General features: G+C 40.6%; 2 protein-coding genes across 2 annotated transcripts in view; one reads left to right on the forward strand and one right to left on the reverse strand.

The window, feature by feature from the left end:
- Nucleotides 1-11681, reverse strand: part of LOC103899713 (estradiol 17-beta-dehydrogenase 11) — a 21600-nt gene extending 9919 nt beyond the window's left edge. Inside the window, exons 1-2 of the mRNA XM_009280223.2 lie at nucleotides 11668-11681; nucleotides 10866-10869 (exon numbers count right to left, since the gene is read on the reverse strand). Coding sequence (XP_009278498.2) covers nucleotides 10866-10869; nucleotides 11668-11681 — 18 coding nt within the window. The remainder of the gene's footprint in view (nucleotides 1-10865; nucleotides 10870-11667) is intronic.
- Nucleotides 13-8858, forward strand: NUDT9 (nudix hydrolase 9). The gene is made up of 8 exons (XM_009280225.2): nucleotides 13-53; nucleotides 1781-2017; nucleotides 3484-3579; nucleotides 4385-4471; nucleotides 5803-5914; nucleotides 6346-6492; nucleotides 6739-6823; nucleotides 8234-8858. The coding sequence occupies exons 2-8, from the start codon at nucleotides 1824-1826 to the stop codon at nucleotides 8407-8409; spliced, it is 897 nt and encodes a 298-aa protein (XP_009278500.1). The 5' UTR covers nucleotides 13-53; nucleotides 1781-1823; the 3' UTR covers nucleotides 8410-8858.
- Nucleotides 11682-15784: the final 4103 nt, after the last annotated feature.

A 15784-nucleotide genomic window follows, 5' to 3' on the forward strand; every position in this document is an offset into this window, starting at 1 on the left:
GTTCTCCCCCCCAAGCCTGCCCGTTGTGTTCTCCAGCGCCGCCCGCCCCTCAGGTACCGTGGCCTGTTGATGGTGAAGCTGGGCGGTGTTCTGACCAGGCTGGGACCGCTGCTCCTGAGTCTCAGAGCTTGTCGGAGTCGGTGGCTCTGCTGGCGTTTGGCCCTGTTGAAGTAGGGCCCTGTTCTCGAGGGAGCAGCCACCTCATCGCTGGGCCAAGATCTCAGGGCTGCCTTGCCATCCCCTACCAGCTGAGGGGGAGCTTGGCACGGGATGTGCTGTGTAGCTGAGGGTGTCCTGTTTGGACATGGCAGGAACAAAAATTAGGCTGTCCTTTAAAATTGAACTGATGCAGCTATTGAAAAATACAAAAGTGATGAAACATTGACCTGTGTATGGAGGCTGGCACCCTATCAAGTATGCTCTTTTCCACTTCTCTGTTAAAGATTTTATGATCCTCAAGTGGTTCATGAGTTGAATCGTGCCCTTGAGAACATCACCTCAGCAGTTAATGTGACAGCACATGCATGCTGTAACTGTGACCATTGAATTCTCAACTTCAGTGTGAAGCGGAACCTACTCTCCTAGATGCACCTGAAGATTTCATAGCATGAGTGAGGAGTTTAGAATTGGAACTGCTGTTTTTGAAAAAGCCTGGCCTTTTCTGCTGGTTACAATCTAATATTCCTATCTGGTTTCAGATAGCAGGGTTAATACTTAATGTGTGAGCTGCTTTTTTTTTTTTTATCTCAAACTCATTGGTCCTATCACCACCTTGCTCAGGTGTTAAGTTGTTAAAACCTGGATGCATTTTTGCAGAGGACGTATATTTCCTTATATGCTGGAAGTGATTATTGATTTAAAAAAAAAAGCTTTTCACTAAGAACTTACAGATATCTTGCTTTTAGAGTACTCTTGTAGGTTATAGCCCCTTGCTGAGCTTTGAGCCTCTTATCTAGAATAATCCTCTTTATTTTTGTAATAGTTAAAAAAACCCAATTGAGTACAGGAAGGCCCCTTTGTGTGTTGAAGGAAATCTGTGTAGAATTTTTAAGAGCTGGTGATCAGATGCTGTAACCCAATCTGCTGTTAAGTATTTTATTGTTGACTGGTCTTTCAGCTCCTGAAAACCCATGGCAAAATAAAATCACTAGAGGTCTCAAGTATTTTCTTCTTTTAACTTAACTAGTTTGATAGTTCTAGCCTTCTTTAAAATTGAAAAACAAGGTATGTGTTATCCTACTCAGTATTGCACAAAATTACATTTTGGTGGTCACAGCGACTTGTAGAGCTGTGTTGCTCAGGCTTTTGGATATTTCTTTCTTGCTCTTACCTAGTCTACCACTGGATGTGTGAGCAGGACTGTCGTAGGTTGGTTTGTTGATGAAATGCCAACATGGAGATTTAATGCTGAAGCAGGCCTTCCTGCTGCATTTATGGTAAATATCTTTGAGGTGTTCCTTGGATATGATTAACAACTGGTCGGTGTTCCACACAGTCTGGGATGGCATTTCTAGTTCTCAGCTTCTCACTCATGCTATGAAATCTTCATATGTGTCTAGTAGAGTACTCTTCTGCTTCAAGAAGCTGGAGGTAAAATTCAGGATTTGTTGGTCCAGGCATACAGATGCATGATGTTTGAAAGAAGCAATAATATATTACTGAGAGCTGTTTTGTGGAAAAAGCGTAGTCTGTTCCACTTGCTATAATGTACTGTGCAGATCTGGGATTAAATAATAGGGTTAAAGCCTAATGAATGAGGTACTCTTTTTTTTTCTTTCAGTAACTCATCTGCAAACTGTTGGTCCCATCTTCATCCTCTTAACATGTTCAACAGTTATAATGTTAAGTTCTACCACAGCAAAGCTCTCACCTCCCCGTATCCAGGATCATGTGTTGAGCGTAGCCAAGTTCCTGAAGATAAAGTGGACTGGCTGATTGAGTGGAAAGATTATAATCCTGTGGAGTACACTGCGATGTCTGTTTTGGCTGGACCTAATTGGGCAGATCCCCAAATCAAGTGAGTGGAAATTGTGGCTCTTTTTTCCTGTGAATGTGGAAGCAGAAAGTAGTGATCAGCTGAGTTAATAAGATCATTAGCTTAGGGGATATGTGATTCTACAGTGATGTGTGAAAGTCAAGACCTAGAAAAATGGTGGTTAGAGAACTGAATGGTTTGGATTAGCTGTGAAGGTCTTTGACACGTGATTTTACTGAGCTGGTGATTGAGATAAGAGTAGTGTTAATTGGAATAATGGACAGCTGTGTCCGTTGTTGTGTAGTGCTTCTTCTCTGTTGTGAGCTAAGTAAAAATCTAATTCTCCATAGGAATTTGGGAGAACATTTTCATAATATACTTGTTTGTTTGTTCATGGATTGAATGCAAGATGAGAAAAGAATTAAAGTAGAGTTGTAGTTTGAGAGTTGAGTGCTCTGACTCAGGAAGTGTGACAGGTTGAATGCATGACTAACTTTTTTTGTGAATGTGTGTATTCATTTTTATTGATTCTGTGAATATATTTTCCTCTCAAGGAATGCTGTATGCTTCTTGGCTAGAAAGTTAGATGCATGCATCTAATGCAACCTGTGATAATGTGGTGATTCCTGTGTGTGCACACCTGTGTAGAAAGATCAGAAGAAAATGGCACTTGAGGTTTCAGCCTTACCTTCCTTGTTTCCCATTGCTGTGTGAACATGTGCTTCTGTTTGCTCTTAATGGTTTAGTATTCTGCTGATTGCAAGGTACACTACTCTTCAGACTCCATAGGGCTGCTGATATTCTGCTAAGGCATAGTTGGGAAAGTGTCAAGTAATCTTTTATTAGGTGTTGGTAATAATTGAAAATGCGGAGTCATTTTTTAGGTATTACTGTAACTTCCCAAATGAATTATGTGTGGAAGAAGCTAGTCAGTAGATTGAAACCTGTGATGGTTTGGGAGGAATTGCTTTTGGGAAAGGAAATACACTTCTGTAGACAGATAGCTGCTTCTCTGCTGGTTTTCAGAGGTGCACATAGGAGATTGGCATTAAGCTAATTTTGAAAGTAGGTGATTATTAGCTTGTAATTCTGATAAGTCATATCTAATAAAAATTTCTGCTCAATTTTTTTAATTAGCAAAATCTTTTTTAGTTTTATCATTTTTAGTTTTATCAATGGATAACATCCTTCTATGTTCTCTAACCTTAACAAGAACACTTTTGAAACACTTTGTCTAAATGAAAATCTAGAGAGATTCAATGTTAAATACTTTAGAGGGGCGCACTTATGTCTGCAGAACTAAATACAGGGAGACTGTCATCAGTAAAGGTTGAGACTTCATAGCAGCCTATAGAAAAGGGAGGGCCTGCAACTTAAGTTCTGGTAAAAACTGCTCATTGGTCAAATGGGTGTTGCCAATCTGGTGGTTGGCCTTCAAGCTTTTGTGGGGCAGAGGAGTGTGTTGCATTTTATAACTTATCTCTATTGAATTATTCTTTTCCACACAGTGATAAAGGTTTTTCTCCCAAATTCAATGAGAGAGATGGAGAAGTGGAGAGGAGGAGTCTGAATGGCTTGTATGTGGTTGAAAATGGGAGGCCCCGGTGAGTGTTTTTTTTGTTTGCATATTCATTTCACTGTTGTAGTTTCAGAGCTCTTACAGGTCTATCAGTTTTGATACATGGTACCTGCTAGAACAAAATCAAGATAGTCTCCCCTAGAGACAGGAAAAATGATACCTCAGGGCCAGAGAGTTCTTTCTGAAAGAACGTTGTGGCAGAGAGGCACTAAAAGGTTAGCCACTACTAACACAACAGAGGGTTGTGGTGATGCTGGAGTTGGAGGAGGTCTAATGCTGTTAATAGTAGGGTCTGTTGAATTAATTGTTTTCACAGGTTGACCAGGTGTTGGGCTCTGAAGCTTTTGTACTGCTTGTGTGCTATGGCAGAGCGGAAGAGTATTTCCTTCCACTGACAAATCCTGACATAGCACAGATGGGTAATCTCACCGAAAATTTTCTTTTCTTTCTGCTGTTTGTACATAATTGAATGCTCTGTGCAGCTATAGTCTTGGAAACTAGATTGCAGATTGCAACCTTTCAGACAAAGTTGTGTGCACAATGAGAGTAACACTTGATCAGGAGTATCTCAGGACACAAGATCTGGGAAATGACAAAGCCATTTTGTATATTTCCTTTCTCTGTACTATCAAACACAAAAAGAGGTTGATGAAGGAGGAAACCACGCTGTCTCTCTTGCTTTTTAAAGCATATGGTGGCACCGAATGTATGTTGCTATCCTTCCCTTTGTTGTTATTTAAGCTTCTTTAAAGCTACTTTTTAGATTAATTGGAGCATATTTGGCATGTGGGGAAGTAAATATGTTGAATGTACTGTTCCACTTCTTTCAGAAATCCATCGGGAAGGACTGGCCTCACAGGCAGAGGTTTGTTAGGGCGCTGGGGACCAAACCATGCTGCTGATCCTGTTGTAACTAGGTAAGGGACAGGTGACTGAAAGGTGCCCTGCAGTAGAGCAAAAGAACCATGCGTTTTGCTTTTTCTGTGCATCTCTGGACAGGCTATTACTTTTCATGGGCCTTTTGTGTGTGTTCCTGTATGTGTAAGCCCATTCAGATATGGGTATCTGAATGGAGAGATATATAGACATGTGGAACACTAATTTCGTAATTTTTTTAGTCTTCATCTCTGGAAAAGAGTAAGGACTCGCTGCTAATGACAAGCAATCACTTCTGAAATGCTGAGGAAACAGATTTTTAAAAAAAAAAACAACCCAGGAAATGTAATTCAGTAGAAATACATTATACAAATAATCTTCAGTAACTAATGTAAAAACTGAAAGGATTACATGATGCTTTGATACTGTATACATAATATGCCAAAAGGCCTTAGATGAGGCACGTCAAATTGCAGGAATAGGCTTTTTTGTCATAATGACTCAACTGCAAAAAAAAAAAGCAGCGTGCCTGCTTTTGCTCTGTAAGAAATACTGACTTGGCCTAGTATATTATAGGAGGAGGTGGGGTTAGGCTCCTCTTTTTTTTGTCAGTGTATGCTCTGTTTTAATGGTGTTTTTACCAGCAGGATCTGTGTGTACATGCTATTTTACACAAATAAAGCATTCAGAAAAGATTGCATAGTTAACAAAGGTGCAGGCTAAGAAGTGCCATGCTGAAGATAGAACCATTGTGAAAATCATCCTAATGCATTTTACTTCTTCCCCTTTTCAGAAGGCTGCCAATGATACGGAGTTGTCCTTGAAAGTAAAAGAAATGCTGTTTTTATTTTGTCTTTGCTTAGATAGCTTTTGCTTTAACTATTGGTAGTTCTTCTTAATTCTCTACTGAAGGCAATGGTGGATGTTTGTGGCCTTGTGCTGGTGCTGGGTGAGCCGTTCGGAGGTGTTGCAGCCTGCATGTACATTCTGTTCTAGCAGAAGGCTTACTTATCCTCTCATTGTGGATAGGCATAAGTGCAGCTCAGTGAGCGTTGCAGCTGATGGGATGTGCTGGAGGTAGCTCTCAAAGGAGCTGCTGCTCTCAGCGTGGCTACAGAAATGTGACTCTCGGGCGGTTTCTGCCCCCTTGGCTGAGGAAAACACAGTTGGTAGAGGTGTGTGAAAAACTCAAGTGTTTTGCCCTTGGTTGCGATCGATCTTGCCGGACGGCATCCGTCGGTCCCCCCGTGACTGTTCTTTCTCTGCTTTGTTTGCCCCCGCACAGGTGACAGCACAGGCGCCTTGCTGTTCGTCTCCCAGGCCCTTGTGTCAAGTAGCAGCAAAGCATGTTCTTGTTTGTTGTTTGCTGCAGGTGGAAGAGGGATGGAAGTGGCAATAAAGTTGCTCATCCAGTTACTGGCAAAAACATCTTACAGTTCGTAGCTATCAAGAGGAGAGACTGTGGGGAGTGGGCCATTCCAGGGGTAAGAACAAAGCTCCAGAGCCAGTAGACATTTCCCTGCTGGTAAGGCAACAATGCGATAACTGGCATGTGTGTGATAAAAGCATGTTTTTTTGATGAATGACCTCGTTTTGCAGAGGTGAGGAGAAATGTTCCTTAAACTAGCTTTGCCCAAGCATCGGCTGGTATGCCTTCTGCTGTTTCTGCATTGCAAGGCAGTATTCATATTTAATTCTGACCATGTCTTTTGCTTAATGTAGGCACAATTTAATCCATTGGAGGTTTTGAAGGATGTGTGTGCTTGCTCTTTACAACTAAGTGTAAAGTTGCTGCCATGTCCAGAGTATGATGCAGGTGGATGTAATATACTAAGAACCAGTCAAAAGGGAGTAAAAACAAGTGGAATCTGAGGGATAGTCACTGTTTTTCTTTCCCCCTCCCCCCGCCTCTAAGGGGATGGTGGACCCAGGAGAGAAGATTAGCACTACCCTGAAGCGAGAATTTGAGGAGGAGGCCTTGAACTCCTTGCAGAAATCGCCTGAGGAGAGAGCAGAATTGGAGAAGCAACTCCACAAGCTGTTCAGCCAGGAACACTTTGTGGTGAGCTCTGTGTCTCTTGTGATAGCCTCTTAAGCTATGCATGTAACTTGCAGCTGTATGGAACTTGAAAAAGTGTAGCTGAAATGAAAATAAGCTGTGATGCTCAGGTTGTCATGGTGTAGGAAATGGAAGGGACTATTGAAAACTCTGTAAGGGCAAATGTATTGGAGGAAAAGAAAAAAATCTTACTGATTTCACCTTGTTTGTTGTGACACTGAGCTTGTTTCAGTTTGTTTTGGGCCTTAGGTGTACAGAGGATATGTGGACGACCCTCGTAACACTGATAATGCCTGGATGGAGACGGAGGCTGTGAACTATCATGATGAAACTGGTGGGTATCTCCAAGTGTGCTTTTAGTTGCCTTTTACTCTATATGTTGGTTTGAACTTGGGATGTGTGTTGGGCTGAGATTGGCAATGAAATGGGGGAGCATGCAAGTCAGGTGTAAAATATTGGACTAAAACCAATGGGTGTGAGGGTCTCTTGTCTCCTAAGATATTCAGCCATGACAGGTAGTTGTCGTTCCCCTTTGGTTTCTGTCAGTCTTGAAATAAGGAACATACAGACTGCCTGAAGATTGATTATTCATTTGTCAGCTAGTTCTAAGCTATGGACCATGTGCCTTCGTATGGAGATTGAACATTGGACAAGGGTTCCTTCTTGTCACTGTATTTAACTTGAGTTGGTTTAATTTCCCTTTTTAATGAGTGTGGGGTAGAAGGATAGTCTGTTTCTTTTGTTATTTTTCCTTTAGTAGCTAGTGTGTGCTTCAGGAGCATTGCCTCTGGCTGCTGGCAGATTTTCACTGCGTTTATTGCTTTGGTGTTGTAATTGCTCTGAGACCTTTTATCCGTTACTCTACCAGAGTAATTGTTGGACTTTATTTTACTTCTGTAAATCAGTAGGAATGGGCATACATTGCTAGTTCTTAGATCGATCTATTATCTTGGATTCTCATCTCTCACCTTTTAAGGTAAATCAGTCTAGTTAGGTGTCTGACTTGTTCAAGTCAGAGACTTCATATGGTGACATTTCCACTGTGTTTTGCGTGGTAGATACCAGTGGTGAAGTTTCACATGTCCTTGATTTATCAGCCCCCAAAAACAGTGAAGATACTGTTCCTTTGGTCTTTGTTTCTAATACACTTTTTGTAATACTTTTAAAACCATTTCTTTGGTTGTTGTCTGTGAAGTCCTGGGATTCTTTTTGGAAACAGAGCAAGAAACTTTGGAGAGCAATTCAGAAGTCTTTCTGCATCCCTCCTTAAGTACTATTTTTGATTTTGGGGCCTTTAGTAAAATTTTAATTATTCTGGTTTTCCATAAGCATATATAAGTTTCAGAACTCAGTTTGTCCTGTAGAATAGTACCTGAGAAAGGAAGCAGTCAAATGTTAGGCAAACAAACAAAAATCAAGGCAGAGGATTGGCTAAACTTGAGGTAGTGAGTGCATGTTGTCATAATGATTTCTAGTAACTTGTCATGCTGCTGATGGTACCCTAGGAGTGGTGACAAGGAGTTAACAGCACCTCTGCCATGCAGATTTGCCTTAAAATAGTCCAAGTATGAAAAAGGTTTCTGGCACAGAATTGATGAGCAACTTAATTGTTTTTTCTCTGAGAAGCAGTTGAAGGTTGCTGCCTGTGAAGGAGCCATGTGGAAGGGCGGAACTGATCAGATGTGAGAAGAAAAAGCAGGAAAGAAGATGCAATAGCATGTCCTAACTCTTGTTTTGTGAACAGGTGAGACAATGGATAATTTGCCTCTGGAAGCAGGTGATGATGCTGGAATAGTGAAGTGGGTTGACATCAGTGAGAAGCTCAAGCTGTATGCAAGTCATAGCTACTTCATTAAGCTTGTGACTGAGAAACGGGGAGCCCACTGGAGTGAGGATCCTGGTCCTGAGTGCTGTGAGTGATGTAAACAAGGAACCGACAGACACCAAGGGGAGAATGTTTTCCAGCTTTGAAACAGATGACGTTGTCCTTTTCAGTGGAAATTCAGTGAAAATTCCATGAAATTCAGCTGGCAAAAACACTTGGCAGTGATAAATAGAGGCTTTTTCAGAGACTTCAGATTGCTTCTTTTGATTTCTTAGCTAGTGTGAAATGAGATAAATGTGGAGCTGTTACCTTGTTTTGCTTTCTTGTCTTCATTATTTGCAGCCATTTCATAATATCTGCAGATTTGCATGTGTCACGACAGCATGGCAACGCTGGGATTCTGGTTGTAGTTCAGAGGCTGTTCGCTTTAGCTCTGTATTTTTGCACTGATTTCTTGTCAGGAGTATGAATCCTTAAGGGATGTGAGATTTGTAGGATGGTAACCTGAATAATTCTAAGTGCTACATAATAAAGTGAAGTTTCTTTTCTGAGTCGTTTCACTTAACATGTCTTTTCAGTGATTTTCTATTTTGAGAGACTAGTTTTCACATTTAATTGCTTTCTTGTTTACAGTATGGATGGTATTCACATCTGAATGTTTGACAGTGCCTCTATCTAAAAAGATAACTGTTGGAGGATGTAACTTGATGACTGATTTTTGGGAGCTGGATTTCGAGGTTCCTCTCTTCCTACTGCTTATGGCAGTACAGCTGTTGGGGAGACTGTGCCATAAATAAGATCATTGGAAAGAGCAGCCTTAAAGTGTAATCTTGTAAATTGTGGTGGTTTTTTACAGTTTAGGTAATGTGAGTAACTTGCAGTCAGGAGGCTGATGTGGGTCTTCTATGGCATTTATGCTGATAACAAGAGCTGCACAACAGTTGCTGACATTTCTCCCTGTGTTTTTAATCAAGGGGTAAATGCTGTTAATTGTGTAATAGTGTCAAGAGTTGGTGACAGTAACGGCTAAAAGTTGTGGTTGAGACCTGGGGAGGGGATCTTAATGAATTTTGAGCCATGTGTTGAAGTAGGGTGGTGATATGGTCTGGAATTACCTTGTGTAACAGTACTGTGACATGCTCATGCATTGTTGAGACTGTCGGCCACATCCTACTTAAGTAACGAATGATTTTAGGGCTTGTTCCTTTTCAACACCACCCCTTCCTCCCAGTTAGCTAATGAAATCTGGAGGACTCATGTGCGTTTATGCGAGGAACCCTGGGAATCTTGTAGAGTTGTTCCTTTCAAAGAAAAAAGTAATGCTAAGCGTTACTAATTTTTCCTTCAATCCTTGCTCACCTCCTCCTGCACATTTGATTTCTTCTGTGGTCTTACTAAAACAGCATGAATGCTTTCTGTTGCAGTAGAAGCTTCCATAGACTTGGTTTATGCAAAATCTTTCTTCAAACTGTAGGTAAGATCTAGTGGTTGCTTAGGCAGAAACAATTTTGATAAATCTGTCCTCAGCATAGTATGGAGACTGGGTAATATCTGGTAGGGCCAGATCAAGACCTGAGAGAACCTGTGAAACTCAGAATGGACAAAAGGCATAGCCAGCTTCAGGAGTTCCCTTCCCTTTCTACTCCTGGTTTTTGGAAACAGGATCACTGAAATGACCTGGGTATATTTTTTCTTAAGAAAAGATGAAGACAACTAAGAAATTCTATGCTTAGCATTTATTCAAGCTTAATAAGCAATCAGACAAGGTTTGAGAGCGCTGTGCACTATAACCCACACTGGCTTCAGAGGTGGGCATGTGACACAGGACTTGCTTGTTAGTTATCCTCAGTTTCCAGTGCACTGGTGAGACAAAGGGTGGGAATGAGCTGTAGAAAGTTGAAGATTATCTGGAAGTAACAGTAGGAGATGTAGGAGACATCCATAGTTTTCCAGGTATCTGCAGAGTAAGAAGAGAATGGCAGGTTAGAATTAATAGCAGTTAATTACTGTAATGTGCAATTAATACATTATGCAGAGCAGGCCCCTAGCAGTGTAGTTAGGTTTTGAAAGCATGACCACAAGAGCAGACCCTTTGCTCATTCAGAGCAGTTCATGGGAGGTGAATGTGCAGCTCATCATGGCTGAGAACAAGGGTGACTATACTGTGGCATGTCAAAATAGCATGGGGTTTTTTTCTTGGATGTTACTGTTTACATATGAAGCTCTTAACATAATGTACAGTACTAAAGATGAAAACATAAGAAAATAATTTAAATTCTGAAAGTACCATACTCAATGAGATAGAAAAACTCCACTGTTTCGATAGCCAGTGTGTTATTCCTGGAAAGCAAAATTTCTGTAAAGAATCTTTTCAGTCCTCACTGGTCTTGTGTTAAAGTCTTTTTTTGACAGGCTAAGTGGACTTGGCTGTATGTTTTTTTGATTGTCATGTTTCCAGGAAAGCTTTCTGGTTAGACAATTTTCAGTTGGAGTGTGTGATCTTAGACGGTATGCTGTACAGAATGCAATTACTTTATGCGTATCTCAGAACCTTACTAATTAGGTCTTGATGCATTCTTGTGTCCTGAAATTTATTGCATAATTACAATATTGAAAGTTTATAAGTAAGCAAATGTAGTGGCATTTCTTTTCGTTTGGCAAATCTTCTGGAAAATGGACAACTTCTTTATATGGGTGATGTTAGCTTGTGTATTAATGCAAGTTAGATGTGTTGGCAAGCGTTATTTTTCAGTCCTACGTGTTGTGTCTCTAACTTATCCTAAACTACTTTTTAAAAATATCTAAGAGATCATCTATCCCCAAGGCTTGGCATACCCAGACAAATACTCAAAGAATATCTAAGGAAGAGCAGCAGAATTTTGAGAAAGTTCGTAACCTCTTTTCAAGCTGAAGAAAGTGGTTTTTTATTAAAAAAAAAAGTTACCCCATAGAATGCATGTCTGCTAATAGGAAAGCAAAGTGGATTACTGTCCTCAAGCTTCAAAGATAAACCACAGTCCCTCCCCCGCTCCCTTCTATGGTAGTTTGTCATTCAGAAGCAGCTCTCTCAATATCCCTGATGAAGTGCTCCCTGGCCAGCTACAGCTTCCTGCAGTCTTATGTCCCATTGTACTACCGGACAGTTCAATTACCTCAGACTTGAGCTTGATAAGCCTGCAGAGCAGCCTTCCAGCCTGGGCATCTAAAGAAGCAACTGACAGCGTTTATGAACCTTTTTGGTTGCTGTGAAAAGAAAGTCATCTGTGTTAGTATCTTCCTGTTCAGTACCAAAATCCCCAGTTAAATACAAATGTTAGAACTAGGGAGATTCTGTTAATTTACAAAGAAAAGACTTAATGTCCCCCATACTGTCCGAAAAGGAGCTTTCACTGCTGCTTTCACTGCTGCTTTCACTGCTGCTTTCACTGCTGCTTTCACTGCTGCTTTCACTGCTGCTTTCACTGCTGCTTTCACTGCTGCTTTCACTGCTGCTTTCACTGCTGCTTTCACTGCTGCTTTCACTGCTGCTTTCACTGCTGCTTTCACTGCTGCTTTCCTGTAGAAAAAGAATTAATTTTCTTTTAGATTAAGGTATAATTCCTCCTGCTTGTATTTCTTTAAAAAAAAATCAAGTACTTCATTTTGGTTTTGATTTTTTTTTCTTTTCGTGTTAGAAAGCAAAGATAGTTCTGCAAAGGGAACTTAATCTTCAATGTCTGTAATACTGTTAGCTGAAATAGCTAATGGAGAAAATATTGCCCCTGTTGTTGGGCTGGGTATGAACTTGTTACTAGTGCTTACAATTTATTTTTTGCTTTAAAGTTTGAGGGCTCAGTAATAACTTAAGAATGGTAATACATAAATAAGTTTAGGCCTGTAGCAAACATAAGTATTTTTAAGGCTGCTGTATTAGTTTAAAAGCATGTGATTTCCAGTTTACAATGTTAACATTTCCCACATTGAATGCGTGTTTAGTTTCTTCAGTACTTACTGCGTTCGCAACAGCAAGAACCATGCTCAGAACGCAAGAAAGCAACAGGAATTGCATTTTGAGAGAGAGTCCTGTGAAGCAGATTGAAAACAAAGAGTTATAATGTCCTGGTTTTGGCAAAAGGAAAAACCTGGGGGGAGTATGGCTCTCCTCCGTGTAGAGAGAAAGGAAAATCAGACAGCAGGAGCTTCTTCCTAGTTGAGTATGGCTTGTGGTGTGACCTTAAGTGACATCTCTGTATCTTACTTGCTCATGTACATGGTCAGGATAAGTCATTATGGAATAAAGCTTGCTATGCTTCTGCTTCCTGCTGCCTTGTCTGTGCTTTGAGATCTTGTCAGCATTTTACTTCTCCTTGTTTTTTGTCTTTGATTTTACCTCTCCCTAACTTTACTCTTTCTTAACAATGCTTATGGAAGCCTTTTGCGATTTTTTGTTTTAAGCAACAGGCATAGCAGCAGAGCATTGGTATTCCTCTGAGTAGTTCTTGTCACATGCTCTTTTTTCAGACTCTCAGAATGGTTGAGGTTGGCAGGGACCTCTGGAGATTTAGTCCATTCCCCAGACACTCTCAAACAAGGTCAGCTAGAGCAAGTTGTCCAGGACTGTCCAGTCAGGTTTTGAGCATCTCCCAGGATGGAGAATACACAACTTCTCTGGGCAACTTACGTCAGTGCTTGACCACTCTCACTGTGGAAGAAAGTTTTTCCTTCCCATTCACAGTCATGCAGTCTACAGCCATACTGCAAATGATTTTTGTTATGAAATTTAGTCCAGGTAACATTAAAGCATCTGTATTACCTTTGGATTGCATGTTGAACAGCTGGTCTGTGGATCAGATGAAGTTGGCTGGCTCCAGTGATAGTGTTGTGTGAATGGCTGGTGTTTATATATACAGTTTTGAGTACTATGGCTTACGTCAGAAAACTACAAGACATCATGAATCATACCTTCTTAAGACCTTTTGGATGTTTAGTTTACTTCTCAGCTGATAAAGAAGCCATTTTTTTATGACCCCTACTAATCCTTGGAGGATTGACAGGTTTGGCAATGGAAGTGTGTATGTATTATAAAAGGAATATTTGTTGTGTGTTTTTTCAATATAGATATTTTGACTGTAGGGTTCTGCACTTTAGTGATGCTGGAGGAATACTTGGGTGATAATACCTAGAGTACTGAAGTTGCTAACTGAGAGGGAGTGTTACAAATTCAAAAATTACCTCCTTTTTCCTGAAGAAATGGGAACTTGTGAATTAAAGTCACTGCTACCTTTTGAGACCAGCTGTATACCGGCAGCATACTTGCAGTTTGAGAACTGTGCTTTCTGACATCTGACTACGTGCAGGTTAAGCAAAAAGCTATTGAAAGACAAGTCTCTAAGTTTTCAATTATGGTGCTTGCTTGGTCCTTCTGTTTGGTGATTATTTTAGTAGAAAAGTCTGAACTGGTAAATAAGTTTAAATTAATATATGTATCTGGGGAAAGTCTTGCAGGATGCAATTCAGAAGAAGTTGGCATTGTGTTGGAACTGTTTGAGACCACTGACATCAACAGCTCATCTCCGTGCTCTCTTCTGGGGACATGTCTGAAGGTGTAAAGCATAATACATACTTGTTGGATCACACATGCAGTTTAGTAAGGATGCGAGGTGAACTGTAAATTTGTTACAAAGCATCCTATTTGCCTGTTGTGGAGGCAGGACTGTTGAGCCAGAACCCATGGGTGAGGTGGTGGCCACCTGCATTTCCTTCTTTTTGGAGTCTTCCATGTGGCCATGCAGGAGGACTGAAAATGAAACGTAATGCAAACACATCTAGTATCAGTACAGCACTGATAAGGAGATTGATCTCCTTTGAAAAGGAGATTCAGATGGCCAAGTCAGTGAAAAGAGATAAGCCAGCTTGCCTTTGGCAGCTATATCTTTCTGGTTTGTTAATGTTGGATTAGATCCTTGCTCCTCTTCACGCAGAGGAGGCCCACTTAACTGAGCAATTTCACTAAATTTTGGAGGAAAGGTTTTGTGAGTTAACTGCTGTTTGGTGCCAGTTGGTGGAAACTAGACAGAGGTGGTGTTGCTCATTTGTGCTATTGACAACATTCTGTCTGTTCTTAAGCCTAAACTAACAAAATATATCTAAACTTTTTTCTGTTTTTAAGCCTATTTGTGTTGTCTTGAAAGCTCTACTCACAGTGACTCAAAGCCACATTTAATGGAGGAGGAGCTCATGCTTGCCTTGAGCTGAATGTCCTGCCTCATAGCAGGTGAGACCTAAATGGATGAGAGCAGGCCATTTCTGTTGAATTTATGGTCACAAGGATTAGTGATGTCCCTGCTCAATGCAGGGGGGTTGGACTAGATGACCTTTAAAGGTCCCTTCCAACCCAAACTATTCTATGATTCTATGTAGCTGATGAGGACACTTGCCCTGACATGTACAGTTCTAGGTCCTGAGGACAGACTTGATCTACAGAGGACTTAGCAGTGGTTGTCCTGGATCAGAGGGAAGGATTGTCTGGTCAGGTGTGATGTCTGTAGCAGTGGGTGCTTTGGCTTAGAATATGAGGAGAGAGGAAGTGCAGGTTGATGTTTCTCCTGGAATATTCTGCGTGTTGTCAGTCTTCCATTAGGGTTGGAAGTTATGGCTGCATCCTGGACTTTGATATCTGTTAATGGACCTATCTAAAAACATCTATCCCCATCTGCTTTTCTTCTCACTTAACATTGACCTGCTGTTTTAGCTGAAATAGAGGGAAAGTCAGTAAGTCAGATAATTTTAGTCCCATTCATGTTATAACCAGCTGCACGCAGTAGATAAGGTTGTGCCATGGTTTAAGTGTGAGCAATGGGTGCATTTGTGAGTGTACTCTCTATATGTGCGTATGTATGTGAATATGTGTGTATGTCTGTGTGCCTCAAAGGGTGCCTGAGTCTTGGTAGGAATATGATTTCACCATTTTCTCCCTTGTAGAGAGGGAAAATACTTATGACTAAACAGATGTTTAATTTAGGTTCATTAAAACTAAATGGAAACAATCAAGTCTACAGAAGGTCAATAAAATCACTAACTTTGTTACCTACTTCACAAAATGAAGAAATAATAAAGATTAAAATATTTTAAGCTAGAATATTAACAATATAGTTAAAGTACTGATGGGGAAACTAGCTTTCATTTATCATCCTTACTCTTAATGTTCTTATAATTTGTAGATTAAATATTGGTGGTGCTTGCCCCCTCGCGGACTACAAGAGCTCAGGTGAAAATTTTTTTCATACTGTGACTGTAGCATCTATCTATGCATACATTAGCAAATGCTCCTTTTCTGTGTCTTGCAGTGGAAAAGTGTAAGTGGCAGCATCACTCAATTTCAAAACAGGTGGGATGCTGATCTGCTCCTTAATACATTAGGTGCTTCATACATCCATGGCTGTAATCATCTTGGAGATGGTCATTGTTTGCCCTGCAGAACTTGGTCTGTTT

The sequence above is a fragment of the Aptenodytes forsteri genome, unplaced genomic scaffold, assembly GCF_000699145.1.
Source record: "Aptenodytes forsteri isolate BGI_AS27 unplaced genomic scaffold, ASM69914v1 Scaffold227, whole genome shotgun sequence".
Lineage (NCBI taxonomy): Eukaryota > Metazoa > Chordata > Aves > Sphenisciformes > Spheniscidae > Aptenodytes > Aptenodytes forsteri.

Bases quoted from the DNA above. Each gene is read 5' to 3' on its own strand.
- NUDT9 (XM_009280225.2), top strand. From the start codon at position 1,824: ATGTTCAACAGTTATAATGTTAAGTTCTACCACAGCAAAGCTCTCACC. The intron at 4,472-5,802 runs GTAAGGGACAGG...TGTTTGCTGCAG, and splicing joins GCTGATCCTGTTGTAACTAG to GTGGAAGAGGGATGGAAGTG. The intron at 5,915-6,345 runs GTAAGAACAAAG...CCCGCCTCTAAG, and splicing joins GGGAGTGGGCCATTCCAGGG to GGGATGGTGGACCCAGGAGA.